General features: G+C 39.5%; 1 protein-coding gene across 1 annotated transcript in view; it reads right to left on the minus strand.

The window, feature by feature from the left end:
* Positions 1-5,523: 5,523 nt before the first annotated feature.
* The window catches only part of LOC125236514 (flotillin-2), a 490,988-nt gene continuing 478,640 nt past the window's right edge, over positions 5,524-17,871 (minus strand). Inside the window, 9 exon segments of the mRNA XM_048143337.1 lie at positions 5,524-6,791; positions 7,498-7,540; positions 9,163-9,306; positions 9,905-10,088; positions 12,037-12,143; positions 13,184-13,291; positions 13,535-13,654; positions 14,763-14,957; positions 14,959-14,996. Of these exon segments, the coding sequence (XP_047999294.1) occupies positions 6,742-6,791; positions 7,498-7,540; positions 9,163-9,306; positions 9,905-10,088; positions 12,037-12,143; positions 13,184-13,291; positions 13,535-13,654; positions 14,763-14,957; positions 14,959-14,996 (989 nt within the window). The 3' untranslated portion in view covers positions 5,524-6,741.

The raw sequence follows: 17,871 nt of genomic DNA on the forward strand, positions 1-17,871 counted from the left end.
AGGCAGGGTCACTACTGACTGCGCCAGACCGGTCGTCAATACTAATATTATAAATGGGAAAGTGTGTGTGTCTGTTTGTTTGTCCGTCTTTCACGGCAAAACGGAGCTATAAATTGACGTGATTTTTTAAATGGAGATAGTTGAAGGGATGGAGAGTGACATAGGCTACTGTTTGTCTCTTTCTGACCCCCCACTTTCCTAAAATGGGAGGTGGACGATGTATGGAGAATTCCATAATTTTCGAATTTAAAGCGAGCGAAGCCGCGGGCGAAAGCTAGTATTTTAATAAACAGACAGTATATGTGGCTCTTCGCAGCAAATGCGTCTTATGCTCCACTAGGGTTGCAAAAAAAACATGAAAAAAATTAAACCAAGCACCATGTTTTTTTTTTTCTAAATATGGTTTATTTAGATGAAAAAAATAATAGGTACGACAATAACGGTTTTTCGTGATTTGTAACGTTTCAATAAAAGATTCATCATTGTGTAAATGCTAGTTTTATAAAAATTATAAACCCAGAAATTAAAGTTATTAAATTAAATTCGTTTAATAGTTAACATAAGGTCTAAAAAACCTTATAAAAGTATTAACTGTTTTGCAAATTTTGAGATTTCGTCCTATAGAAAAAAAAAACATACTTACTCCAAAAAACTGTTTTTTTCTCCTCTCACTCGCTCGACACGCTATCGCTAGCCGTTCATTCGAATGAACGAGTGGCCGAGAGGCGCCACGCGCGCCTGTGTAGTCACGTGGCACGTAAGTACCTACTATTCTTTTGAGTTTTACGTAGTAACTTATTAGTACCTATTAGTTAAATAAAGCGTAGGTATTTGTCGTTTTGCGGACAAGCAAGAAGGATCTGTTACGTTAGTAACTTTTTAATAATCTGTAGTAACAGGTAGGAACTTAGAAAAGGAGTTGATAAAATAAGTAAAACATCAATAGTTAATTAAAAAAATATTTTCATTGTACGCCATTTTGACATTGAAGTTACATTAATATCAGAACAAGAAATATTATTGCCATGCAAATAATATAAAAAATAAACCCCGACTGAAATGACAAATTATCAATAGTAAAATAAGATTCATAGTAAAATTAATTAAGTAGTAGGTACTTAATATATTAACTTTGCGCTATATTCTTTACTTCTACATAAAACACATTAAAAATGTCAGACACCACGATACACTTAAATTATTATTGTTACACAAACTCACACCTATTTCTTTGGTACAATTACCATTAAATTTTGACCACCAAAATCGGCACCTAAAATTTTTTATGCCAAATATTTTTGTTATACTTACTATGTTCTTTGAAACTTCTGGGAGTAGGTACTACAATAAATACTTAGTTGGATAATATGTTATTATAACACTCATTTAGGACATAGTATTCTGATCCCAAGTTTGCACTAGCCTATTCTAAACATTTGAAGTTTCAGGGCCAGTTGCATCAACCACAGTTAACGTCAAGTAGCAGAAGAAGGGAATTCCCATACAAAAAATGCGAATGTTAAAGTCGGTAACGGATGGTTTGGTTTGGTGCAACCGACCCTTAGTGTAATTGCTCATAATTTTTACTATAATTTGACGAATTTGAAGGTTGATTTAGACCATATTGATTGAATGCTCATACAATAAGACTGAAAAACATCGATAGTGCTATCGATTCATTTTACATATCTGTAGTTTATGGAGTACTCGTACATACACAATAAAGTGTACATAGATATCACTGGATAACTATTTGTTACCACTAAGATTGTTCTACGTCAAATCACCGCCTCTCTCCAGAGACGACCATTCTAAAGACTAGACTTTAGTCGTCACACACCTTAATAATCGCTAACAATAAATAACTCATTCCCAATAGCTTCCGATTTTACATTTATAAATAAAACACACAAAACTATTCGTACACACTGGGCAGTGCTCGACACAAATTTTAAGACTGGTTTCAGACGATATGCGAAGGTTTTGACTAATAAAGTTACTAAAATCCCAGGGGCCATTTCTCGAAGCTACAAGTTACAATTTACAAGTGGTTGTCAATGTCTAATATGAGAAGTTGGAAAGAGACTTCCGCTAGTAACTTGTAACTTTCAGTTTTGAGAAATGGGCCCTAGTACTACATCAGATCGAATCAACACGTTGGAATAGTCAGAGATCGCACACTACAGTATTTCGAGCATCGGCGCGCAATGCAATACATAATGGGGTTTGAGTCGCTAAAGCTGGCACGAACGGAATGAACGAAACTTTGAGTGTATTGGAATGATGAGGCACACTGACATTTTATCCCGCCAGGCGGCGCCTGTGCATTCATGAGAGAGAGAAAACAAATATCATCTTCTTGCTTGAGAGCACGTGAGCGTATGTAATTCTTTATCTGTGCAACAGTGGCGGCTGGTAAAAAATTCTGCTAGGCAACACTGAGCAAAACGAAACCTACCTTAACATTAGGTACTTTACTAGTAAGTAGGTAATCAATTTTAGGCAAGCCAAGAATCGGCTTGTATGTACCAGCCGCTGCTGCTGTGCAATGGACTAATAGGGTGGCGCCATCTGTCATAACCTTTGAGTGTGCCTCCTCATTGAGTCAGAGCCACAATTTTATCATTCATTCATTCCATTCATGTTAGCTCCTATGATTCCAGCCCATCGCCACACCGCTGCATACACCCATAAGCGACCATAACGCGCAGCTGTTTACGTTATCAGTGGAACATTTGCATCGCGACTCAAACACGTTTATTGAACGAAGACTCATTAATGATGAGTCTATTTGTTTATTTTATTGCGACATCGAAAATTACAATTGGAATACTATATATAAACATGATTTAGACATTAATAATAAATTTAGTAAATTAATAAATATTTTGACATACTATATTGACATACATTTCCCTATCAAAAAGATTCGAATAAAGAAAAAGCCAAATGTTCCATGGATGACCGACGAGATAATGAATTATATGGCAAACCTTAACGACCTTTCCCATTTTAGGCAACAATACCCTGAAAATAGTAGTATATCAGTCAGTATAAGATACTATTCAGACTTAATAAAACGGAAAGTTTTAGAAAGTAGGCAAAAACACATAGAAAAACGAATAAAAGAAAGCCGAAATCCTCCAAAAGAAATATGGAAAATAATTTCGGAAGAAACATCGGCATCACAGGGTAGAAAAGACATAATTTTAAATAACAATTCCAAACCGGTAAAAAAAAATGATATACCGGAAGTCCTAAATTCCCATTTCCTGGGTTTTAGCACTAAATTGGACATCGGGGTAAATGAGCCACTAGCAATGCGATACTTAACTGAATACTTGCAAACCAGAGATGTGCCCACCGTCGAACTACCCAAAGTCACGCCATCTGACCTTGACCGTGTCTTAAAGTCCCTCATGAAATGTCGAAGTACTCTCGACATATACGATATTTCAATAAATATTATTTTGTCCATCTGGCCGATACTTTCGGAGATACTGGTTAATTTGATAAACGAAATGTTTTTGACTGGTGTTTATCCCGATACGCTTAAATGCACAAGAGTGTGCCCAGTATATAAAAACAAGGGAGAAAAAACATCAGTGGATAACTACAGACCTATATCGATAGTACCCAGTATCTCAAAAATTATCGAGTCAATCGTATCACAGTGTTTGATTGACCACCTTGAAACTGACTTACTGACTGACAGACAGTTTGCATACCGTAAACGCATGTCCACAACCACAGCAGCCTATACCATGGTCGACAAAATATCATCAGCAATCGACGACAAGTACAAAGTAGCCGGCATATTTTGCGACCTGTCTAAAGCTTTTGACGTCATCAACCATGATGTCCTAATGAAAAAGCTCGCATGTTATGGCCTGCAAGGAAGAGGACATGATTTGCTAAAAACCTTTTTAGGAAACAGAACCCAGACGGTAGAAGTAATGAGCGGTGGACAAAGGATGCGATCGAGGAAAGGCAACGTGACGGTTGGAATCCCACAGGGATCAGCATTAGGAAATACCCTTTTTCTTGCGTTTATAAACGACTTACCATCCAGCATAACAGAAGGGGAAATCATTCTGTTTGCTGATGACACGACAGTAGTCGTAAAGGCACATACATATGAGGAACTAAACCGGAAAGTCAACATAGTATGCGGCCAGCTGCAGACGTGGTTTTCGGCAAACGGTTTAATACTCAACCTTAGCAAATCCAACGTAATGCTGTTCAGTGGTAGGTGCGTCACGGGCGCGAGTATTCAGTGTCCAATACCAATGAACGATAAGTGTAGGTTTTTAGGTTTTACACTTGACCCTAACTTAAATTGGAAACACCACGTGGACTCGCTGTGTGGCAGGCTTGGTAGTGCAGTGTTTGCACTACGTAAGCTCAAGCCGTTGATTTCCCGTGATGCCTTAAGGCAGGTGTACTTCTCACATTTCCACTCGCTTATGGCTTATGGTGTGATTCTGTGGGGAAACTCGACTGATGCTGAGAGAGTGTTACGCATGCAAAAACGGGCGCTGAGAGCTATGCTTGGCCTCAATCAGAGGCAGTCCTGCAGAACCTTGTTTTCAGAACACCAAATAATGACACACTACTCTCAGTATCTTTATGAGGTAATAATGTATACGCGAAGAAACCTGGGACAGTTTAGGCGAGTGGAAGTGAAGGGAAAGTGCCTTCGAAGCACGGGAAAACTTCGTACAGTGCCGCGTCGCACAGCACTACAAGCAAAAAACGCACGAGTCATAGGGCCCACCTATTATGAGCACCTACCCGCTGACATAAAAAATGAGGAAAGGTTCGGACGAAGACTGAAGAACCTTCTGTTGGAAAAGGAACTATACTCAGTAAAAGAATACATGCAAATAATAAAATAAATTATGGACGATTTTTCTTAGACATTAATTATTTTCTATTATAATTTTAATATTGACATTGATATGTACTAATTATAGTACTACTTTACTCTTACATTTCCGTAATTTATTTTTTATTATTTCTCATTATTCATTATTCTATATTGTATTATTGACATTGGTTATTTTTGATTTGTACTATGTAGTACTAAACCTGTATTTATTTTATTTTTACCAATATGACATTTTAATATTTTTTTTGTTCACACTACTTTTTTCCATTTTTATTTGTAATTTTAATTTTATTATTTCTTTTGTAACGATCGTTATACGAATAGTAATATAAGCTGAAATGTAAATTTTAATTGTGTGAAATTTGTATAAACGAGATAAATAAACTAAACTAAACTAAACTAAACTAACCATCTAGCACCACTGGCCTCGTAGCCGAATGGCATTTCTCCGACGCCAAACGAAAACGAAACGCCGCGCCAGTTAGTCTGGCTCTGTCGCGCCAATATGCAAGAGCGATAGAGATAGATATCTACTAGCGTTTCGTTTCGTGAGCGTTTCGTGAGCGTTTGTGCCATTCGGCTACGCACCCTGGCCTTGTCGCGCGCGAGTCCGTACTTGAAGTCGCGCTTGATGTATGGACTCGCGCGCGACAAGGCAAGTTGTGCTAAAGGGTCTGGTGTAGAAGCGCCAACGTTACGTCGCACCATGGAGTTGTCTATGCGTTGTCACTCAAAAGACGCTACTTTGTGGTGCTCCATTTAACAACACTTGTAAATAACCTTCGGTAGACCCTATCTTTAGAATAAGGTTTACGACTTTTACCATTTAACAGTATGTTGTGTAACAGTGTAAGAAGTCTTAAACAATGTCTTGCCTAAGATTTCCCTGGAAAACAAGATGGGGCTGCATTGCTCCGTAAATTTAGATGCATGTACGGCAACTCTGACTATCACAAGTTGGAGTTTGAGAGTTCAGTTCAGCCCACGATACTTATGATGCAGCGAAACGCCATCTATTTCGCGTTGATGATATGAAGGGTCAAATATTCCACGGAGAACTTTGAAAATCTCACGTAACGAAGTTTAATAGGCATTTACTAGTCTAAACCCGTCTCAAAATTGTTAAACTACAAATATTCTACACAGTACAAAATCTAAGGATCTTTTAGTTCTAGTTGTTGTAATCATATGTATTTAAAAACTATAAGTTCTCTTATGACATCCATACTGTAATTACTGACATACGGTGGGGTACATTTCAAAGATAAAAATACCTACCATACACATTAATATTGCTTGGAACTATGAACAAATGCACTCTTCTTGATTATATTCTCCACGACGAGCTAGGCTAGAAATTGTACGAATTGTACGATGTAATGTAAATATCACAATACTAACATCTACACACAACTGCTCCAAGACTACAGTTTACAATACACATACATATATATTAATAGGGAATATGCACGTATATTTAATAGTGAAATTTCATTTTTAAAAAGTGGCTTTTGTTAATTCCCACACAAATTCTCAAACGTGACGTCAGGTTACAATTGACGTCTGTAAGTGGGAGTGAGAAAAAGTTATTCTTTTCTCGCTCCAACTCGTGTGCCCGAACGTGTGACGTCGAAAATGGCCGAGTTTCAATTTCCCGTAAATGATAGTGGTTTGAATTATTTTTTTCTAGTTTCTTAGTTTAAATTTTGGATGTGTTACAGAATAGTATTAAAAAAATGCATATTCCCTATTCTATTTTCGAAAAATATTTCACGTCAATATATGAAAACTTGCGAAGAGGGTAACATCCAGATCTCGAGGGTAACTGCATTTGTCGGGGCTCCGGGCGCTTAGCAAGCTGCCACCTTCTTGGTCGAGTTGGCGACCACAGGGGGTTCTTCTGGAACAAGACATTGTACTTTGGAAGCAGTCTTTTCACAAAACATTCACGGTTCCGCAACGATGAAGTATCCAGTTTTCTTTAAAATAATAATGCTATGGTTTTTTTTTTAAATGGTTCGCCATTATTTTTTCTGTATACGAACATCAACGAGATAATAAGAACTGTGACACACGTGATACACGTGAGACACGTGATATTGAAAGAATTCTGCAAGTCTGTATGGCATTGTAAAAACACAAAGTGTGTTTCTTACATAGATGCAGTCATTAAAATGCCTGGGATTTTCCTTAATCGTTGTTCGGGCACAAATATAGGTGTTTTAGTACAGAAGTCTTACTTCGTAATACCACAGTATAATAAAGAGTATATATCTATCGTACAGTATGGCCACTCCCGCTCCCCGCTGACAGTGCCGCCCACCCCCTCTCGGTTACCTCAGAGTTACCGCCTGTCAAAAACGCTAACAGTCGACCTGTCATATTTCACTCATACAAGTATAGTACGCGTTCACCTACACGAGCTTAGACTGTGTGCTAGGAACGCGCCCCTTTCATATATTTGATCGCCAGTGTCCGAGGTGTGGTAATACATATCAGACTGGCCACGATCCCCGAAGGCCTCGGTCTCCTCCATGTATATGTTCTTAACTAGAGCATACCAGGCAATTATGAAAATATTTTGGTAGAATTGTGTAAGATCTTACCAGGAGCGCTGCCGCCGGTAGCCGGGTGCAGACGTTTCAGCACCTGAAATTATTAAAAGACAAATTTATTACTTCCTAAATTATAAGTGAAGTGGAAATTTAGTACTAAAACTGCCGTCATCCTGGATTTGTAAAGTTGAAAATTTGAATGATTCATGAATTCTTGTCGGACCGAAAAATTGTTATAATAGGAGGTTCCTTAGCCTCAGCTATAGTTCCATGCGGTTGATAAGAAAAAAGAGAAATATACTGAGAGTTAAATGGTTCCCGTTTACTCCCCAATTTGATATCTTTATAACTTGTAATGAAAACTGCCAAAGTTATAGCCTGACAAGATTTTATTTGACCCTGAAAGAGTGTCGCTACAAACCGCTTTCATATGGCAATAATGTGCCGACGTCATACGTATTGGGACAGCGTGTACTGGTTACCCGTTAATATTTGTAGAAAATTAAAACATGGTTTTAGAGAATCAAAATTTAAAAAGCAAGGTTTTAAGACTCGCTACTTCTTTCCGCACAGCCTAAAATCCATGAATCTTGTGCCTTAATCGAAGTCATCGATGTTTATTTTCTTTTTTCGTGGGACCTTGTTCTGTACTGGTGGCAGTTATGGAACGGCCTCCTTATTTCTATACATATTTTTCACGGCAGAGCTACAGACACCTTAATTTAGAACAAAAAATATATTAGGCTAAACGCGAAACCAACAAATTAATACAGGAGAACCGCACTATAAACTGTCAGTCTCGGACTTGTCAATAACCAATTTCAGAACATTGGTATCGAAATGCTGTCGAATCCTTCATCCTTTTTTGTTGTAAGTAATTTATCACGTTTAGTATAATTATTTTCACTTTTAATCATATTATTTTGGACAAAATTGCGATGAAACCGTTAGAAAATTTAAAATATTTGCTTCATGTTTACATCACTGACATTCGATGACTTTCGACAACGGGTGTCAAAAATCCTTGCCAGTAAAAGAAATTAGTTCAGCTGAAAATCCGCAACGCGGCGAGGGTCAAATAAAAACTTGTCAGGCTATACAAGAATATATTTCTGCATAAAATTCTTTACAATTTTGTCTATGCAAGTACATGGTTAAGTTAAGATAGTTTTCAATTATGCTTAATTTCCCCTTTAAAATATTTGCTGTTTGATGACATGAACTGCTAAAGCAAGTGACCTTCAAATCAAGAGTGAACAGGCATCTTCTGGGCGAGCTCACTCCATCGTAGGCCACATCTTTGCCTTTGGCTAGTCTGTGGCCAAGAGTAAGCCCATTTATAATAATAATAATAAATAAAAGTGGTCACAATCCTCAGTCATCCTCCTTGCGTTATCCCGGCATTCCCGGCCGCCGGCTCATGGGAGCCTGGGGTCCGCTTTGACAACTCTTCCTCAAGATTTGGCATAGGCATTAGTTTTACGAAAGCGACTGCCATCTGACCTTCCAACCCGAAGGGTAACTAGGCCTTATTGGAATTAGTCCGGTTTCCTCACGATGTTTTCCTTCACCGAAAAGCGACTGGCAAAGGTAAGTTCCGAAAAACTCATTGGTACGAGCCGGGGTTCGAACCCGCGACTTCCGGATTGAAAGTCGCACGCTCGAACGCTTTTTTCAGTCACAATCGTCAGTATTCACCAACAAAGAAGAACATACCGCGGTGAGGTCGAGGCCGGTGAGCGTCTTGAGCGCGGGCGGCAGGCCGCCGGCGAGGCGCGCCAGCTCGCCCGTGGCGCCGCCGTCGCCCACCAGCACGATCTCGTCCGTCTTGGCCAGCGGCGCCGCCACCTCCGCTGCGATCTGAAACGTTCAAACGAACATATACTACTTGTGAATCGAAACCAAACTTGAAATTTTCAAGGTTCAAGCGCTTGTGGTCTTTGGCCAGGCATTTGATAGGGTGAACGGTCTGTTAATGACTTAATAACGAGATAGATGCTACACTGGTCTGTTCTGGAGCTTGTCAAAGAACTTTTGTGAAATCTTGTAGCATCAGAAATCATTAGTAATAAGTAATGAAAATGAACAATGAATTCGGGTCTTCAGAGGTGTACCGCAAGGTTCCCGTCAAGGACCTCCATAATTTAAAACTATACGGATTAACTTTTCAACCAACAGCGGTATCAATTGTGTCTTGAATCATGTTTTTGTAACTTTTCATGCCATGCGTCACTTTTGCATTCGCACTTATTAACTTTTTACAATGTACCTATTGTCGATTTACGAGTGTATCACAAATGAAAAACTTTATATAAATTTTACTATTTTTGATAAGCAGGAATGCAACCGATACCATTAGGCTTAGATTAAATTTAAAATTGGGAAATTACTGAGTGACATTTGAAGTCACGACCTCTGGATTTGGATCTCTTAATAACCACTGATATTAAGTTCTTACCTTAGGCAGAGCCTCGAGCACCAACGCCATGAGCGCAGCTTCTCCATACTGCTTGTACACCTTGGCCTTGGCCAACATGCGCTCGGCGTCAGCCTTGCCAACGTCTCCGATGGCCAGAGCCTCGGCCAGACCGAGAACTTTGATACGCTCGGCGTCAGCCTTCGCGCCTTCCACCGTTTGGGTACTGGAAATAAAATAAGCAAAAAAAAATTAAAATTGTTTAATATTTACAGGGTCTCTTCAATATCTACAGTCAAATGACGACCGGTCTGGCTCAGTCGGTTGTGACCCTGCCTGCTGAGCCGCGGTCCTGGGTTCGAAACCCGGTAAGGGCATTTATTTGTGTGATTATCTATTTAAGTATGTATATCATAACTTAGCACCCATAGTACAAGCTTTGCTTAGTTTGGGCTAAGTTGATATTTATTTATTTTTATTTATTTATAATGCTATATATAAAGTTCAAGGTTGTACTTGCAATACTTTGCATGTCAGTTTTAAAGTTTCGTTGACTTTATTATTTTAAATTTAACTACTCACAAGGAAAATTGTAACAAAGTTCATTTTACAAATTAAAATTAATCGTTCGCGATTCTATTTCAAGTACATGCTGGCGGCCGCGAGTTCGCGGCCTAATCTGAGCAAGCGGGTATATGATTCGCTGGTGGGTGGTGCATCGGGCGTTGATCTGGCGCGCCTTAAAGCCCTCGAACGGGCTGAATCTGGGGCGTGGTTACATGCCTTGCCTTCGCCTCAGCTTGGTACGCTGTTAGATAATGATTCGTTACGAATTTCAGCGGCTCTTAGGCTGGGGGCAAGGGTGTGTGCGGCTCACCGTTGCCGCTGTGGAGTGATGGTTGAGGAAGATGGGCACCACGGCCTTAGTTGCCAAAGGTGTGCTGGGCGGTTCCCGAGGCATCACTCAATTAACGAGATCGTGCGTCGCGCGTTGGTCTCTGCCAATGTGCCTTGCGTCTTGGAGCCACCGGGGTTGAGTCGCACAGACGGCAAACGGCCAGACGGACTGACCTTGGTTCCGTGGCGAAGGGGGCGCTGTCTCGTGTGGGATGCAACTTGTGTCAGCACTTACGCTGCATCCCATTTGAGGCAGACTACAAGTTGTGCTGGCTCAGCGGCGGAGTCCGCGGCAAAGTCTAAGCACACAAAGTACTCCGCGTTGGAAACCGCTTATGACTTTGTGCCGGTGGCAATTGAGACAGCGGGGCCTTGGGGTTCAGAGGCTCACTCCTTTTTCAGGGAATTAGGGCGTCGTTTGCGGGAGAGGGGCTGCGATCCTCGTTCTGGGTCGTATCTGGTCCAACAGGTCTCCATTGCAGTTCAGCGGGGAAATGCGGCGGGTATAATGGGGACGTTTGAGCCAGGTATGATCCAGGGAGGGTTATTTTAGATTTAGGTGTATGTTGTGTTTCTTTTTATATATATATATGTTAATAACCTACTTGACATGACATAGATACTATATTTGACGAAGCCTGTGCTGTGGATTTTTGTTTGTACTTATTATTTACTGCTTATTTATTCAATAAAAATGTTTAATTTAACAAAAATGTTACTTTACGTCGCGAGTTTTTTTAAAGGTTCATATGCAATGTCCGCGTGTGGAATGGCTAATAATACTTAGTTCTATAGATAATATGAATAAAATAAATACCATAGGACATTTTTACACATATCTACAATTGATTAAGTCCCCCGGAAAGGTTCAATAAGGCTTGTGATGTTGGAACTTAAACAAAAATATATGAATACTATATATAAACCTAAAAAGTAACCAAAACTTGAATAGTATATTTTATCTGAGTATTACCTAATTCGTCTTAATCCATAGGCAACCCTATCACCGGGCGCTGCGCACGTGCGGCTCGTTTCTTTGTAAGAATTTTGTAGGCATTTAAAAAGGCGGCATGTCGTGAACATCAAAGCAGTGGGCCTTCTGTACTTGTACTATTATATATTTATTCTGTGATAAAACATTAATTATAATTTGGAAGGAATCGTGTCAATAAAATTACAACTTAGATAAAGAAGGCTATTATTACAGTAGCTTGTTTAGCAGATGCCCATTCCTAGCTGGAAGTAGGGTAGTAGGTATATTGATGATGGAAACTCACCGTTTGCCCTCGGCGATGGCCTGTAGACGGTAGGCCTCGGCCTCGGCGGGCAGACGCACTGTCGATGCCAGTTCCTCCTCGCGACGGAGGATCTCCATCTGCTCCACCTGTAACCACAGACAAGATTATTTACTTTATGCTATAAATTTACAAACCATAACAAACAGTGATGGCGCATTATTAAAATAAAGTTTGTAAGTTTTCAGGTGTGTAACCTGAGGAATCTCATGTACATTGCCAAGCCCATCATCTACATATCTTTCCGAGACTTAAGAGAAATGAGTTTTTCATCCCCTGACGGCTTAACATACCTCGATTTCAACTACAACTCAAATCAAATTATTTTATTGAATATTTTTGATTTGTTCTTTTTTCAAGAAGTCACATTGTGACTGTTTATAAATGTTTATAAATTGTTTCAACTCACACTGTTTATAAATTGGCCAAAAGGCGCCTAGCCTTATCAGAGAAAACATACACTAGATAAATGTACCACGGCGGGCGTGTAGTCTAGTGGTAAAGACCCGGGTTCGATTCCCGGCTCGGCCACCAGTGGACCTTGCCGTTTTTAGGGTTCCGTAGTCAACTAGGAACCCTTATAGTTTCGCCATGTCTGTCTGTCCGTCCGTCCGTCCGTCCGTCCGTCCGTCCACGGATAATCTCAGTAACCGTTAGCACTAGAAAGCTGAAATTTGGTACCAATATGTATATCAATCACGCCAACAAAGTGCAAAAATAAAAAATGGAAAAAAATGTTTTATTAGGGTACCCCCCCTACATGTAAAGTGGGGGCTGATATTTTTTTTCATTCCAACCCCAACGTGTGATATATTGTTGGATAGGTATTTAAAAATGAATAAAGGTTTACTCAGATCGTTTTTTGATAATATGAATATTTTCGGAAATAACCTAAAGGACAAAAAAGTGCGTCCCCCCTCTAACGTTTTGAACCATTAGTTTAAAAAATATGCAAAAAAATCACAAAAGTAGAACTTTATAAAGACTTTCTAGGAAAATTGTTTTGAACTTGATAGGTTCAGTAATTTTTGAGAAAAATTTGAAAACTACGGAACCCTACACTGAGCGTGGCCCGACACGCTCTTGGCCGGTTTTTTCTTTCGTGTATGATATCTATTTCAATTTATACCTCGATTTGTTTACGGCGCTCCACAATTTCGATCTGGATTTCTTCGTTACGAATCTTTTGTTTAATCTTCGCGGCTTGCAACTCGTACGCTAAAGCTGCTTCGGCTTTCTGCAATACAAGTATAATACCATGTAGATAACATAGTTAAAGTTGCCAAATAGGCTACAATTGCAATAAAAGGCATGACATTTGTTTTATGCACGACATTTTTCTGCAAGAAGCAAGGTTTATTAGGGTTGGTGTGCCCAAGGTGCTAAGATACGGAGTCAATGGAATAATATGATTCAAGCCCTACTCCTCAGTAGAAGGTAATAAGCATGGAAAGAAAAAGAAGGCCAAGTTTCTACTTACAGCGGTGTTGACTTCCTGGTCGAACTGTGCCTTCTGCAGCTTGAACAGCCTGGTGTTGTCCTCTATCCTGGTGTCCATCGAGTACTTCACGTCCATGGCACTCTTCTCGCACTCGGCTTCCTGAAGATGAAAGAACAACAACGTTCAAATACACATACATTGCTTTCTGGATTAGCAAAAACATTTTTTTTGTATTTTTAATTTGTTTCCCGGAAATGTCATCATGATTTCCATGTCATGATTGGAACCGACAGAAGTCAAATAACGAAGACGCATCAAATAAAATAAGAATATAGTTTGTGATTGCGACAAGACTAATGTGTTACATTTAGATCTGTCAAGGTCTTTCTGGAGTGAGGTCATTTTCATCAATTAAATTTCATTAACACTATCAACTCAATTTGTCAGTTTCGGTATGTAAATAGATTGCCATTAATGCACTATTCAGATCCGTTACGTAAGTATAGAAATAAAAATGTTAGAATGAATTTCAATGTGGTGAGAGCAAAGCAACCCTTATACTGCAATTTACTCGAAGCTGCATCTTTCAATTGTTCCTAGAGTATTCAGGAGGGTTAATATGACTTATGAGAAGCCATAACAAGTGGAGAGAGCAAACAAAACTTAATACTGCAGTTTAATCGAAGCAGCGTCTTGGCCACTTTTCCTAAGATTGTCAAGAGGATTTAGAGAAGCCATCCAATCCAAGCACGGGTATGTTACTAACCCTGATGCCAGCATCCCTATTGGTCATCGTAAACGCCCTTGATCGTGAACGATAGGATCTTGATCATAAGAGCAAACAAAACATTAAACTGCAATTTACTCGAAGCTGGGTCTAAGACCCAGAGTCTTCAAGAGGGTTAAAAGAAGCCGTACTAAAGATAGGCAAGTTCCTAACCTTGATGCCAGCATCCCTATCGTACACGCCCTTGATCGTGAACGACAGATTTTCGATGGGAGAACAAACCAAACTGCAGTTTGCTCGAAGTCATGTCTGCCAGTTTTCCTAGCTAGGGTATTCAAGAGGGCTATGAGAAGCCATACCAAGCATGGATAAGTTACTAACCCTGATGCCAGCATCCCTATTGTCATTGTACACGCCTTGATCGTGAATGACAGGATCTCGAAACAAAACCTTATACTACAGTTTACTCGAAGGTGCGTCTTTACAACTTTTCCTAGCGTCTTCAAGAGGGTTATGAGAAGCCATGTGTAAGTTACTAACCCTGATGCCAGCATCCCTATTGGCCTGCGCGACCCCAACATCAGCGTCGCGCTTCACGGCCGCCGTCTGCGCCTTGCCCAAGCTCTGCAGGTACTGGACGTCATCGTACACGTCCTTGATCGTGAAGGACAGGATCTCGATGCCCATCCGGCCGACGTCGGGCGCCGCCACCTCGCGCACCAGACCCGCGAACTGGATCTCTGTCCTTGTACACCTCTTCTACTGTAAGCGTTCCTGTGGGCAAGAGAAAGGGCTATTTTAATTGTGATTCAGGCGATTTTTCCACAACCAACGCCTACACGACATGAGGATTCGCTAGTCTTGCAAGCACAGCTTCTCAAGAAACTTTATAAAACTTTTGACCTAGTTTAAGATGGCTAAACTCGGGAGAACGGGGCAGAAAGGGCGATTAAGCAGGTACTAATGATTGAAGATAACAACAAATAGGCAATTTTAGAGCGACATCAAATTAGTAATTCGTTATGAAAAGTCAAATGATCATGGAGCAAATATCGATGAGTTCGATATCTCTTGAGCATGAATAGATGTTCAACCATGTTTTCAGTATTTACTATTTAGTAACATGCGGATTCGTAAAATATAGCTAATTACTGCTGTAAAATTAACATATTGAAACACAATACATTAAGGCTAAAGACGCGAATATCCGCAATGAACCTTTATATTAAGCACTTCAACTCCATCTGAAAAGCCAATAACAGCAGTCCAGAATCCAGATGCAGATTTGCTTGCAAAGCACTTGGCGAATCACGCTAAAACAGCGTTTTATCTTAATAATTGCCTTTTGGAGTAGAACTAAAAAGTTTTCATACCATTTTGTTGTACAAGATAAAAAAAATGCAATTAAATTAATCGGAATCAATAAATAAATGTATTTTTAGCGTTGAATGGCGCAAATTAACATCATAACCATGAAGTGCACTTATAAGTGTAGCTTTTAACTGCTTGACTTGTGCGGGTTGAGTGGCATTTCACATTAAGCTAAAATTATTCAACATTTAATTCCTACTTTATAATTTATATTTCCTGCTATACATCGTGTAATTCACGATGACGCTTGCCTTGGTGTCTATTCATCAAAATATCTTCCAAAATATTCAAAGACACGATCGACTTCTCTGGAGCGTCGCGTCGTCCGCTAATAGTCTGTACGGAAAGAGAAGAATTATGAAATGTATGGGGTTCAATACATCCCACGACTCTTCTATTTCCGAACAGAGTTAGGGGGTTGTCTATTGTTTGCCCGACAGTCATTTAACATAATATTCATATGCCCGAATTTAACTTGCCTGAATTTCATTTGCCCGAATGATTTGTTTACCATAAAAATTGTATGACATACTGGTTGTTTATCCGAACATTACCTTCCATAATCATACAATGCCATACTATTTGTTAGCCATATTATTAAGTGCAATAATATGGTTTAATATAATATTCAAACGCCATAAGCAATTATTGCCATATTAATTATTGCCCATATTATTACCTAACCTACTTTCTGATAGCAGTTTCATTTTCCAGGGGGTCACAGTTCTAACCTAACCTAACCTACTTTTCAAGCAGTTTCATTTTCCAGGGGTCACAGTTCTAACCTAACCTAACCTACTTTCTGATAGCAGTTTTATTTTTCAGGTGGTCACAGTTCTAACCTAACCTAACCTACTCTCTGATAGCAGATTCATTCTTATCCCATTCTTTTTAGTACTTCTAGTAGTGTCGTCTCTGTGATATTACGCATTTCGATGATTCTGCCAAATCACATTATGGAAATTGACTTTTCGGGTCGCTAATTTGGATGACAAATGATGGTATGGAATGTGGTAATTACTGATTTCGATGATTCTGACAAATGACATTATGGAAACTGACTTCATGGGAAACAAAGTTTCTGGCACTTGATTAATATAGTAAACAATGATTATGGCATAAGATGTTATGAGAAACAATATTATGATTGTTGAATAGGGTGGCAAATAAAATTATGGCAAATGAAATTCTGGCAAATGGGGGTATCCCGAGTTAGGGCCAGTTGCATCAACCATATTTTTGACATGCAGACACATCATCGTCACGCAGCAGATGTCTATGGAACTTCCCATACAATACAATTTAACGAACGCTTTAACGGTGTGACAGACGATTTGATGCAACCGGCCCTAAGTTGGAAAGTAAAAGATAATAAATGAGAACCAGACTTCGAACGATTATCGCAGGTATTCTCAGAATTACTCCACGTATTTACTGTTTATTTCTGAGATGTTCGCAAAGACAATCAAATGTTTTCTTTATTAAACCCCGCAGTGGAGGCGGAATGTCTTACTTAACTCGAATTTATGGTCGCGCAATAAGCAATTGAGTCTCCTTCTGTACCTGTATTCTTAGATTAGGATGTAAGTATATCGTGAAATGAGGGAACCTAATACAAGATTGTGAAATAACATTTCGACTGTATAAACGATAATTTAGTGTGGCGAATTAGGGATAATGTAGTGTACCCGTATTCTTAGATTTTGATGTATATCGTGAAATAGAAAAATAAAATAAATAATTAAATATTGGGGACACCTTACACAGGTCAACTTAGCCCCAAATTGAGCAAAGCTTGTCTTGTACTATGAATGCTAAGCGACGATATACATACTTAAATAGATAAATACATACTTATATACATAGAAAACATCCATGACTCAGGAAAAAATATCTGTGCTCATCACACAAATAAATGCCCTTACCGGGATTCGAACCCAGGACCCGCGGCTTAGCAGGCAGGGTCACTACCGACTGAGCCAGATCGGTCGTCAAAACCCAAGAAATGAAACAAATATTTCGACCGCTTAAAAACGACAGTTTAGAGTGAACTTAATGTGGGGACTCCATAATCATGTAAAATTTTGCAAAATATATTCTAAAATAGTGGAAAATAAACAATAATACATGCTGTACCCTCCTCTCCTCTGTCATGCGCGGATCCAGGGGGGGGTCAGTTAGTCTAAGTTGCCATACACACGTGACCCACCTGGGGCCCCGGGCCTTTAATGACCCCCTGGGCACGAAGCTGGATCCGCGCTTGTCCTCTGTGCAGTTA

The sequence above is a fragment of the Leguminivora glycinivorella genome, chromosome 19 (assembly GCF_023078275.1).
Source record: "Leguminivora glycinivorella isolate SPB_JAAS2020 chromosome 19, LegGlyc_1.1, whole genome shotgun sequence".
Lineage (NCBI taxonomy): Eukaryota > Metazoa > Arthropoda > Insecta > Lepidoptera > Tortricidae > Leguminivora > Leguminivora glycinivorella.